General features: G+C 39.6%; 1 protein-coding gene across 1 annotated transcript; it reads right to left on the bottom strand.

Annotated features, from left to right (window-relative positions):
- Positions 1 to 3739: 3739 nt before the first annotated feature.
- Positions 3740 to 11503, bottom strand: LOC103369952 (acetylcholine receptor subunit alpha). The gene is made up of 9 exons (XM_008298818.1): positions 11276 to 11503; positions 10227 to 10369; positions 10094 to 10138; positions 9471 to 9580; positions 8863 to 9058; positions 7444 to 7681; positions 4676 to 4899; positions 4260 to 4496; positions 3740 to 4168 (listed from the first exon to the last, which is right to left on the bottom strand). Exons 1-9 carry the CDS (start codon positions 11316 to 11318, stop codon positions 4040 to 4042), a joined length of 1365 nt encoding a protein of 454 aa, XP_008297040.1. The 5' UTR covers positions 11319 to 11503; the 3' UTR covers positions 3740 to 4039.
- Positions 11504 to 12409: the final 906 nt, after the last annotated feature.

Raw genomic sequence — 12409 nt, 5'->3', positions numbered from 1 at the left:
GCAGGAATGAGCCCGAGTCACTCACAGAACATAACAACACATCATCTGCATTGTCATCCACAGACACACACATATATCACATATCTGTCCTCGTGGGTCCTCGTGTATCAGAACATAGTATAATCCCTACCGAGACTATGCAGATTACGGTTGAAGTAAACTCACTTGACCTTCTGTACTTTACACCCTCAGGTATGATCAGGGTTAGGCTGCACTGTAAACAAACAAACAAACAAAAACATTTGTGATTAAAATAAAACAAAAAAAACACTTACGTATTGTATATCAAGGATTGAAAAATGAAATTTAGTATTTTTGTTTTGTTTTGTTTTACAAATGTTCCTTATTTTGTTAAATTCCAGATAACAACTTGCAAAAATCACAAAAAAAATATTAATTTACATATTTAACCTTTAAAAAACAATGCCAAAACTGTAAGGAAGACCCATGTCAAATATCTAATCTGTTTTTACATACAGTAGTTTGTCCGTTTACAATGTTTGACTGTCAAATTACACTTCTTCTTAATGTATTTCAACTTACAGTAAAAAGAAAAGTATTTGGCCAAAGAAAACAATCCAAAACTGTAAACGTTGCGTACATCAATAATACGATGATAGTAAGTCCTTATTTGATAAAATTAAACAGTAAAATCACACATTGTTTTTAAGGCATATAATTCAGCATAAAATATAATACATTTTCAGATATTTACTGTTATTTGAAAGAAGAATTGTGTATATTAAGGGTTAAAAAAGCTAGTAAAATCCCAGATAAAAGGTATTTATTAATAAGTTAACTTTAAAAAAGCAGGCCAAAAGTGTAATCAATGTCCACATCAAAAAATCTGTATGTGTACAGCTAGTGATTTGTTCTTTTACAATATGTGACTCTAAAATTACACTTTCTTTTTGTTCTTCTTTTTACTGTGTTGTTATTTTAAAGATATTTGCTGGCACACTCCTGTAATCACTTCAATGTCCTTGCAAGCTAATCAGTGCTGACTACAACGAATCATGAGCTGAGAAAAATATATGATTGGCTCTGTACGAATAAGCCAGCCTTGAATCTGTCAGAAAGGAAACAAATGTTATTATGACAAGATTCACCAACTAAATTGTGTTATTTTTTTTATTTTACTGCTCATAAAGTCTTTCTGTCGTGTCAAGTGTTTAATCACAGTTTCAGCTGTAGTTAGTTAAGCTGTCATTCGGCCATAGACAGATTTGTTTTGTCAGCAACACAGGCAGCTGATTTGTTCTGTTATTATTACTTATCTGTTTGGGTTATTCTGTTATGAGACTTCATGGTTGGACTTCCTCCCCTCACTGGCACCTGCATCTCTTCTGCTATGTTTAAAGGGTCAGTCACCCAAATTATTAGCAAATATAATTCATGAAAACAAGTGTTTCCAAGGCTTGCTTTTTCACGTAATTATAGCTAAACAAATCATATACAGAACTCTGAGGTACAGAACTGCTGGTCTAACCGACCTACACTCACTATGGTACTGATGTGAAACATGGGTTAAGAATAAAAAGAAAGTGGGATGACCGTACTTTTCCAAGAGCACAGCATCAGACAATTTATATTTATTTTACTCTGAAATTTTTTTTTAAATGAGCTGGTTGAAATCTAATGACTACTGGACTGGACTAAGCCCCCAAATACGTGAAGCTCCTAACAAGGCCTCTGCCTCTTGCTTTCACTTTATCTATATATCTTACCTGATACTGAGTCAGCAGTTTTTCCATTCAATTTATTTTTTTTTTTTATGCAGAGCCAGTTCACAGTACAGGTCATCTCAGGACAGTTGACAGAGAAACACCAGAAATCTGATCATTCCCTTTGGGCATGACTTGGCGTCAGTAGAGAGTTTGAAAAACAACTCCAGAAGAATCAAACATAGACAGGACAGCTGTCTGCCTATACTAGCCTGGCTGAAACAACAAACAATGAGACAACAACAAGAGAACAAAAAGCACCGGGGAGGCAGGACAGGGCAGCAACCACAAATCAGAACTTAATACCAGCAGAGAGGACAAAACACAATCTATGGGATAAAGAAGATGGAAAATTAATGCCATCGGAGAGTGCTCAAAGCATCATGGGAGTAAATAAGTAAAGGATGATTCAGGGTTACCTGAGTCGGCCCCAACAACAAGCTTTATCAAAAAGCAAAGTTTCAAATCTAATCTTGAAAGTGGACACTGTGTCTGCTTCCTGAACCCAAAACTGGAAGCTGGTTGCTGAGAGCTAAAAGCGCTGCTGATGAGAACATTAGGAACCACAAATGAGGCAGCACTCTGACAGTGAAGCGCTCTGTTGGGACGGTGCAACAATAACATGTTTCAGCTCACTCGCAGCAAACAAAGCAGGACAGATGTTAACTTCCAGTCCAGTAGTCACATGACCAGCCAGCAGCACTAGGCCGTGACCACGTGGTCAGTTTGCTCTCCACGTTGCCAAACCCCTCAATAATGCCAGCTCATTGTTTCTCCATCCACAAGGATAGAATATTGATTCCTATGGAGTATTCACACTGTGGGAGATGGCCTAGTCTGGCAATTGAACTATACAGTGGGTCAATTATTTTGAAAAAAAAAGAAAAATAATATATATACATTTTTTGTGATTACATTTTGATTTAAAATATATAGCGCGCAGCACATTAAATCATCTGTAACATCTGTACATGAATGCTGAGACGGCGAGGTCAAGTTAAACGATGTGATATACTTTAAATACATAGTTTAAAGTAATTTATATATTACTTTTATTAATACCTAAATGGTGATAAAGCTAAAAGTAATGGCTCAGTGGTTTAAATGTCTCTCTATAAGAAAATTCACTTTTCTATAACCAGTAGTGTTAAAAAAACATCCAGTTTAAAATGAATCCAAATGAGCACAGAACACGATGGGTGGAATCAGTGTGCTCGGGTTCATCTGACAGGATTGTGGATGTGCATCACATAAAAAGGATTTTGATATATTGCCTCTGCTTCACCACCATCATGTGTGCATTTTAATGGCAGCACATCAATTCTTGCCGCGTCTATAAAACCCACACATTACATGGAGTCAGCGTCCTACGTGGAGGTTACCTGCGCAGCATGTTGAAAAGATTAGGTGAAGCCTGCATCACACTCAGTTATCAGAGCAAATAGACTCATTGGGTTTATGTTAAAAATAACCGTGACTTCATCAATGGCTGTAGATCCAGCAGATAAGTAACAAGGAAAACAACTGTCTAGGACTGAAAGTGCAAAGCTACAGAATCTGCATATGTATTTGACAGTCAAATAGAGGCTTGACAGATACATTTGTACTATAGAAACAGCGGAAAACACTCTTAAAGAAAGTTATAACTACAAAAGCTTGAGGTTGTTAATATCCAACAGACTCCTCGTACTCCAGGGGCTAAAACATGACACGCATCAGATTTTTCTTCTATCTGAACTTAATGGTCTGTACTCATATAGCGCTTTTATCCAAAGCACTGTACAATGTGTTTCTCATTCACCCATTCACACACACATTCATACACCAATGGCAACAGAGCTGCCCTGCAAGGTGCTGCCTGCCATTGGGAGCAACGTTGGGTTCAGTGTCTTGCCCAAGGACACTTTGACTGTGGAGGGGCGGGGGATTGAACCGCAAACCTTGCGACTGGAGCCACAGCCGAACTAAGGGATTGCGCTACATTCGTCAGACTGCGCCTCAGTCAAAACACTGTAAACTGTTAAAAGCAATTTATTACATGTCTACAAACAAGTCAAGCAAAACTGCACAATGTTCCAAAATGTTTGACTTCTTTGGAATTAATTGAATATTAAATTTGTACACACCTGTCAGCTCATCCACATAAAAAGAAATGTACTTCTGTCAAAAACACTGATACAACTTCAAACTCTGAAAAGCAAACAAACAGAGATTTCTTCAGACAGTGTAAATGCTGCAGGCTTATACAGTGACTTCTAAAACAAAGGTAACATGTTCCACATTGACCATCTGAGAAGATGAAACAGTAAAAGCCTTTAAAGCATGCTCAGCTCAATGAGGCGGCCTGCAAACACCCCTAATGTGCCGATTAGACACACAGCCATGAAGACACACAGCAGAATGTGATCCAGCACCATGGCCACAAACTTCCACTCCTCAGCAGCCTGAAAAAAAAAACAGAGCAGGGACAATGTGTCACATAAGCAAAAACAGAAAACCCACATTAGATACAGTTTTTAAAATAAGAAAGGTTACATTGTTGGATTCTTCATCGGATTTCATGGTCTCCGCGATGTACTTGACTCCTTCAATGGCGCTGCGGACATCTGGATTCTTTGTGATGGGTGACTGGTAGGGAACAGCGGAGGCCTGGTTGCCAGAAATATCTGAGATGTCAAAATCACCACCGTAGATGGTTTTGGTCTGCTTTTCCTTTCCTGGACGTTTCATCGTAGAGAAGAACATGATGTTGGGAATGGTTTCGATAAAAACCTGTCATGAAAAAAAGAGTGCAACATGTGAGCAGTTGGATACAGAGAAAAAACCCCACAACAAAACAGATATTCTGTCTGCTGCCACTAGATGGCAGTATAATGCAGAGGAAAAAGATGGTGTATGGTTCAGTGGAACTAAACTGGGTGAGACTTGTTCATTTACTCCCCGGTGCTCACCTTGCGGACCCAGTCTGGCATTGTGTGAGTGCTTGGGGAGCGGTGGTGGGTGTTGATCACAATGACAGTGATAATGATGGACGCGATGACAAACACCATGGTGAAGAGCATGTACTTCCCAATGAGCGGCACAGCGCTGGAGGTGGAGGGGATGAGCTCCACGATGACCAGCAGGAACACAGTCAGAGACAGCAAGACCGAGATGCTGAGAGTCATCTTCTCACCTGGAAGGCACAAAAAAAAAAAAAACATTTTCACTGCTTCTTTTGTCTTCTTAGTTTGTCTGAAAACCACCAAGAGGTACAGAACATCAGAGGCAGTGGCTGTGGGGAGAATTATTTGTGATCAGTCGACATTTAGATGGTTTCCAACCGAGAGGTGAGGATCCAATTAGAACAGTTGTGAGATGACTAAGATAAAAGCAGACAAAATGGACCAAACAGTTTCACTTCAAAGTCCATTGAGCAGCACACAATCTTTATAGTAAATGAATTTTGCCTCGTGAGATACGATTAAAAGCTTCTAATCAGCAGCCTTGAGATGAGGCTGTTTTTGCAGGTTTTGTGTTTAAGATCACAAAAACAACTTGAGAACAAATCTCTACACAGTGTTGCTCCTTCAGACCCTTCTCCAATCTTTGATCGTCTTGTTTGCTACTCTTGACCTCTTCCAGTTTAAAAATCATTCAGATTAATTATCAAAAAACATCCTTCAATCAGTGACACTTGTTTCAACTCATATAACAGGTACACATTGTGATAACTTTGAAGGACCTTAAGTAGAAAAGGTTCTATTTCGATCATAACTTGTGTCTCATATGCAGAGTAGCTGCTAAGATGTTTATTATTACTAAATTTGGATGTAGTTTAAGAGAAGAAGCTGGGATTTGAGCAGTGTACTAAACTGTAATTTCCACAGATTCTGTGTCATTTTAATGTGTTTTACTTAAAAGGAAAAACTGAAACTTTGAAATGAGAGTCGCACATGTGCTGTTGCCACATTCAACTTTATGTCGGCTCATGAACATGCAGTCTTCATCCTCTGCCACAGGGGAGGGCTGTTTCTATAGACCTGCTCTGTGAGTCCCGTCAGCTTATCAGGAATCTGCCTCCAGAATTCATAAACCAGCACAATGATCGCATTGTTCACCCATATTAACAAATCCCGTTTGAAAAGTGAGGGACAGCTTCTGTTTTATAAAACTAAGAAGTGAACAAGTAAACAGATTCTGACACCATTTCACAACCAGCAAAATGCAAGACATGTATTTTTTTTTTGTTGCTCAGTAAGATCAGTTATCCCAGAGAGAGTGTCTTTTGGCACCAGCTTCTCCTCCACACTATCCTGTCAGCAGCCATATCAGAAACAGGGATCAAGTGATGTATTATACATTAAAGCAAAGGCCTGCTTTCAGACATGACAGCACAGAGGGACTCTGGGTAATGAGGCAGACCTACACACTGGGAACACAGCCAGATGTGCACATAAGCTGTGCAGTTCCTGTTGCAGCCGATGGATGCTGGGATGCCTAAGACTGACGGGCAGCATTAAATACGAAGATCTGTCAGACATGGTGCCAGTTTATGTGATGAAACAAACATAATGTTGCAAAAGAGATTTCATCTCATTTTGACAATTTGTTCTTGCATTTCCTTGTTATTCACACATATAGTGAGCATCTGTAGACGTTTCAGGTGTCAAACCTGGAATCCTTTAACGGCCACTTAAGCAGGGGATTTGATATGATGTCACAGTCAGCAGCCAGTTAGCTTATTTTACCATCAAGACTGGAAATAGGGAAGAAAAGCCACCTGGCTTTGTCTGAAGTTAAAGGTCCTCTGCTGTCATTGATGTTGATGACAGGGTTTTTTTCCCCTTAAAAATAATAAATCCCTGCCTTAAATTGCTTAAGATGTAACTCCACACTGTTGCTACTCTTCCATCACTCACTGTAGCTCGAGCACACCAGCTCACCTTTGACTCTGCTCAAACACTGTAAAGCTACTGCACCACAATTTAGCAAGTTGTAGTATTGGCATGAGTCAGCAACGTATGTCCAAACTGGAAAAGGTTCTGAAAGAGAATAATGATACAGACAGGCCCAGTCTGCTAACAATGCTCAGTCAAGGTGCTAACCGCTTATTTTGCTCATGAAGTAGTTTTAGCAAATAAAAACAACATATGATCATATTAGCAAGATAAAAACCTTGATTTCACAGAAGTGGATCTTCATAAAGAGCACGTAAAACAGCACCTCTTAAGCTCACTAATTAACAAATATAATCTAAACAAAAAGTATAAATAATTTCAGTTTTAAAGGCTATACTGTAAGGTTGCAGGATGAACAAAATTGATGAGCAAATATTGAGCTTTAAATGTGTTGGAAGAAGGAGTTTATTACCTTTGCACGTAGCCAGGGTCACTGTTTCCTCCTTCTTGTGATCTTTATGTTAAGCTAAGCTAACTGGTTGCTAATTGTAGCTTCATATTTAGGAGACAGTGGCACCATCCTACTCATCTTTGTCTTGTGCATCCAAAAAGGTTGAACTATTGCCTTGCATGTAGTAACACCGTTTAGTTCAGCAATATGTTTGCTTTAAAACCTCCAAACTAAACTATAATGATTAAAATTAAGTATGTGGTGAGAAATAAACAGAGATATATAGCTTATTATAAAAATTATTGCACACAAGTTATAAAATGAATGTTTAAATGAGGTCTTCTGGTTCATGTCATGAGCTTATTGCTTGCTATGAGTGTAAACATACCAGAGTCTGTGGGCAGATAGAAGACCAGGCCAGTCAGGAAGGAGAAGAGCATGCAGGGGATGATGACGTTGACGATGAAGTACAACGGAAGCCGCAGCATGAGGAAATGGTAGGTGATGTCCAGGTAGGGGGTGTCGGGGCAGCAGGCGTAGTACACCCAATGCTTCCAGCCCCGAAAATCCTTCATCACCCACTCTCCACTCTCCATGAAGTGACTCAGGTCTGGACGGTCACTGTCCTGTGAAGAGAACCAATAAACATGGTGATGATTATTTCACTTTCTCTACTTTCCACATGTATGAGTCTCCAGTTGTTTTACTGTTTATGCATGCTAAAGTTATTTTGGGGTACTTGGTTTTTTTGTTGGTCAAAAGTTGCCTCAGGTTTCTGCTTGCATTTAAAAGTGATTGTTAAATACAATGCTGAACGGTACTGGGTTTGCATGAACCTACAAGCAGGAGAAGGTAGCTTTCCAACTACAATTGTAGAAGGATAACATTCTCTAACAACATTTTTACAGCATTATGCTCTAATATTTCCAAAACATTTTTTAACGTTGCATTGAGAGCGTCCTCCCTTTGTTATAATGTAGCATTATGATCATGTTTAATGAAAGACCATTGTGTAATGTGTCACTTTAGCCACATGCCCCAAAACATCCCCAGAACATTACAGACAACAGTCTTCATCTTTTCTAATATATCACATCACAAGAATGTTTTATAAATGACTTTCTGTTTTTGGAGGAATCTGCATCATTGACAACATCCTCTAAACACTCTCTAAATGTTGCAGTTTATGCATTAGTTGGTTTTTAATCTTGTAGGAACATTATTGGAAATGACAAATATTCTTAAAATGTTCCATCCAATTTAATTTAGCAGATGCTTTTATCCAAAGCGACATACATCTGAGAGTAGATCACATTCATACACCAATAGCGACAGAGCTGCCATGCAAGGTGCTGCCTGCCATCGGGAGCAACTTTTGGGTTCAATGTCTTGCCCAAGGGCACTGTGGAGGGGCAGGGGATCGAACCATCTTGCAATCAGAGGACAACCGATCCACCACCTGAGCCACAGTCACCCCATATTCAACATTAAACTAAAATGTTTTTTTCTTTCAAACATCATTAGTACTTGTAGGTAATGTTGCTATGGGGACATTTCCTGCTACCTGAGGACATTTAACGAGGCTCTGTCCAAAGATAACTAAACAAGCTGCCTTATCAACATCTCCTTTGTTAAATCAGTACAAAAACTGTGTAAAAAATGATGTATTTAGAGAGCTTCAGGGGTGCTGGATTTTTTCTTTCTTTCTTTTTTTTAAAAATACCAAATTAACAGACTTCATCTTTATAATCCTCTCATCTAACTCTCAGCCAAAGAAGTAATTATGCATTGATTCAGCGGTATTTACAGGGTTGACGACGACCAAGTTTCCATCGTACGTCCAGGTGCCCAGCTTCATGCTGCAGTTCTGGAGGTCAAAGGGGAAGTGCAGCACGATAATCTCACAGTAGCTCTTGAAGATGGCAGGCGGGTTCCACGTGATCATCCCCGTGTACTCCAGCAGCACTTTGGTCTCATGAACGATGGCAAAGTCACCGTCAGCACTGCGGGCGCACACAAACACAGGCAGCATCAACATGGGGGATAATAAGCTAAATGTTAACGCAGGGGGACATCAGTGCCCGAGGATGGGTGAGGTTGGCACAAGTTGTTGTCGCAGCAGAGCTGGTTGTCAGGGAGAAACAGCAGTGTGTCAGACGCAGCATATGGTGTGAAAAGGGAGGAGGGGGACCCTGCGAAACAGAGGCCAGATTTAGCCCTGATGAAATCTGAGCTTTCACATGCTACAGACGGCTGTATAGGGAAGTGCGATTCAAAATGTCACTGACAGATGCACTGATTGTTTCTCGAAGTCAAGATGTTCGGGTCACTCAAAGCTTATTGTGGTGAGAGAAAATGGTGTGAGAACAAAGAAAACGAAACATGGCATGGATCAAATATAGCCTGATAGCATACTTGTTGTAGAGAACCAGATCGGGACGCCAAATGTCAGTGGAGGGAACTCTGATCTTTTTGATGCCACCATAATCCTCTGGGTTCCACTGCAAGTTCACATCTTTCCATTGCTGAAAAAAAGACAGACGAGAAGAGTCAGAACAAAGGAAAGCAGCTCAGCAAATATATTCATTATTGAGGATTTAATCTGTAACAGAAAACAAAAACACAGCGAACACAATAAAGGCTGTGTACATTAATATTTGGAAGAAAAGGAATTCTTCAGAACACATTTCAATATGAATTTTTCAAAGCTAACACAGAGAAGACACACTTCATATTCTTCAGTTATTTAAAGGTGAACAAATCCGTCTTGAATACGCCTTTTTGTCTCCAAACTTTATAAAGTATAGAGAGCAACAAATCTGAATTAAATCCAACAAAACTCATTCTGGTAGCAAAGGATTAAAGGAAGACCTTTGACAAAACACAATCCGTGCAGCACGAGACCAACATCTGGCCTTTATAGAAGAGATGACAAAGGAAACAAACTACTTCAGTGTGACATACTTTTCTTTGCACATATCCAGTGAAGTTTGTGCAACGTCTACTCTTTCATCATATCACAACAAAAACACTCGAACCTGTTTGAGTCGCACGTTGCTGTTGACGATCTGGTTGACCTCATCCTGTGGACGCAGACCAATGTGTTTAGACAGCTGATGACTGGGAATCTGAATACAGATAGGGGTGATAGAGTGTGACACGAGACCTCACCACGCTGATGAGCTGGATGAGCTGAAGGCCCACAGTCACAACCACCGGGTCTTTGAAATGACTGACGGGACGGACAACCTTATTGTAACCGGTGAAAAGGGTTTTAACCAGACGGGTTTCGTCAGAGGAGGCCCAGACGCCACCTGAAACCAACAACCAAGGACACGCTCAGTTGTGTACTTACATTTGGAAGTGTAACGGAAAAAATTGTTATGAAGTGCCAAAGTAGTGATGTTGCTTTAAGACCATCTGATACCTGAGCTGAGTTAATTCAATATGACTTGAAAATAGATGTGACAAGTTCCATAGTATGAACGTATCATGTTTGTGAACATAAGCACACGACGGACTAGAACTGACCCACTTTCATGTGTTTGGACAGAGTGTAGTCAGGCTCAGTGCTAAAAAACATCTAATTTTGTGATTTAGAGAAGTTGTTTTTTCATGTAGGCAGTGTTTAAGCTCCCAGGATACATATTCATGAAAAAAACATGCATTCAAACTCATGCTCTTAAACCTGCAAGGCCACATAAACGCTTCATATCCTCACTGATTTGGATTTGGGGTCTAAATTTGGCAATACTTTGTTTAAACATGCGACGGCACCCCTGTAAGGGCTGCTAATAGAGATATTCTTTTGCTATTTCCGCCTCATATCTGTCACAAGCCAGAAAAGGATCCCCTTTCATTTTTCAGCTAACCTTGAAGTGAAGGTCATTTTACAGCAACGTGCTGTTTGAATGCTTCAATGATTCTGGACACATTCAACAGAGTAAACTAAGAAACTGCTATAATTATGCAGGGGGACTCCGTGTGGTGAAAAGCAGAAGAGAACAACATGCACGTCCTTGCCACAACAGTTAAATTTGCTCATTAGTTTGGTCTTTGAATCTTACTCGGACCTGAGAGGAGTTTCATGAGGTAAAATCCAAAAATAAAGGGTTTAGTAAATCTGTTTATCTGTAAATATAACCTTCTCTAACTTCAGTCAACACAAACCTAAACAAAGCAAACAGGACATATATTTTCTGTATGTAGCAACCACTTACCTGCTAGAACGACCAGGTGAAAAATGGAAAACACAGCGTTCATTCTTGCCAATAAGCTCAGGCATCCAAAACCACGATCCGACCACAACACGCTGCCCGTTGACCACTTGAGAATTGAAAAGGGTTTGACCCACCTAAAACATTCTTTCAACGCTGGCAAATGACTTACTGTACAACCTCCAAGCTCTCCACTGGCAGCCTTGTTGTTATTGTCAGACAGCGGATGTGAATGAGTGGCTGCCAATGCTTGTCATTTGAGAGGGCCGCATTCTTTGTCGTGTGTTATGAGATCAGCGTGCCAGAGTAATCCAGCACTGAAATATCCCATCGCGAAGTTGGCCACACACAACTTGGAGGTGCAAAAGACACGACGCATGCTGGCCGCTGTCAGTTTTTCATGTATCTGTGATAAACTATTATTTTGAAGCCTTGAAATGTTTACATGAATCGTATGTACATATAATACTTATTTACAGACTCCTGTGATAGAGATTACATGGAAAACTGAATGTTAGAGGGAAGTATGTTCACGTGTGATAGATGATTTGAACTGAGGTGACATCATTCAGATGATTGTAAAGCTTCAGGTTTTGACTAGTTTTAATTTTTTTTAACATTTTTGATCTTGAGAACAGCGACTAGAACAATAAGAGTTTAATTTAGTAACCACAATGGTTTTACATTATATTACACAATCCCCATCAACTATTGAAACAAAATGGAAATTTGAGCATTTACACTTCTGCTGTAGGAACTACTATTAAATGGAGAAGCTTTTCCATTTTGTGCAGTGTGTGGTCAGGCAATATGCATTTGCTTTAGGTCGACTAGCATAGCACAGAGCTTAAATTCTATACCAAATAAGAATTTACTTTTCAATTAAAATAAAAAAGTGTTTGGTATGCCAGTGAGTGCTGTGCTGTGCTAAAAGCAACAGAACCTCAGAGCATTACTTGTTGGATAGAAAAAAAAATTGGCAATTTCTTAAAACTTTATGAATGTTGTAAAAACAAAACCCGACATGAGACATGTATATGTGAACACATGTGTAGGGCAAATCTGTGATATAAATTCATGTATATACATGGAAGGCTCCACTGAACATGAATCCCTAAACCTTAAAGTCAGACTTAA

This window comes from Stegastes partitus, unplaced genomic scaffold (assembly GCF_000690725.1).
Source record: "Stegastes partitus isolate 25-593 unplaced genomic scaffold, Stegastes_partitus-1.0.2 Scaffold1353, whole genome shotgun sequence".
NCBI classification, from domain to species: Eukaryota; Metazoa; Chordata; class Actinopteri; family Pomacentridae; genus Stegastes; species Stegastes partitus.
Note: the sequence above shows the minus strand (reverse complement) of the source record. Positions and strands in the feature narration are given on the sequence as shown.

What these genes read in the sequence shown, in the direction of transcription:
- LOC103369952 (XM_008298818.1), bottom strand. Translation starts at nt 11,318, where the DNA reads ATGAACGCTGTGTTTTCCATTTTTCACCTGGTCGTTCTAGCAG. An exon ending in ACTTGGTCGTCGTCAACCCT is followed by an intron (nt 7,682 to 8,862) that starts GTAAATACCGCT and finishes TTCTCTTCACAG; the next exon opens with GACAGTGACCGTCCAGACCT. An exon ending in CTATCTGCCCACAGACTCTG is followed by an intron (nt 4,900 to 7,443) that starts GTATGTTTACAC and finishes TGTGCCTTCCAG; the next exon opens with GTGAGAAGATGACTCTCAGC.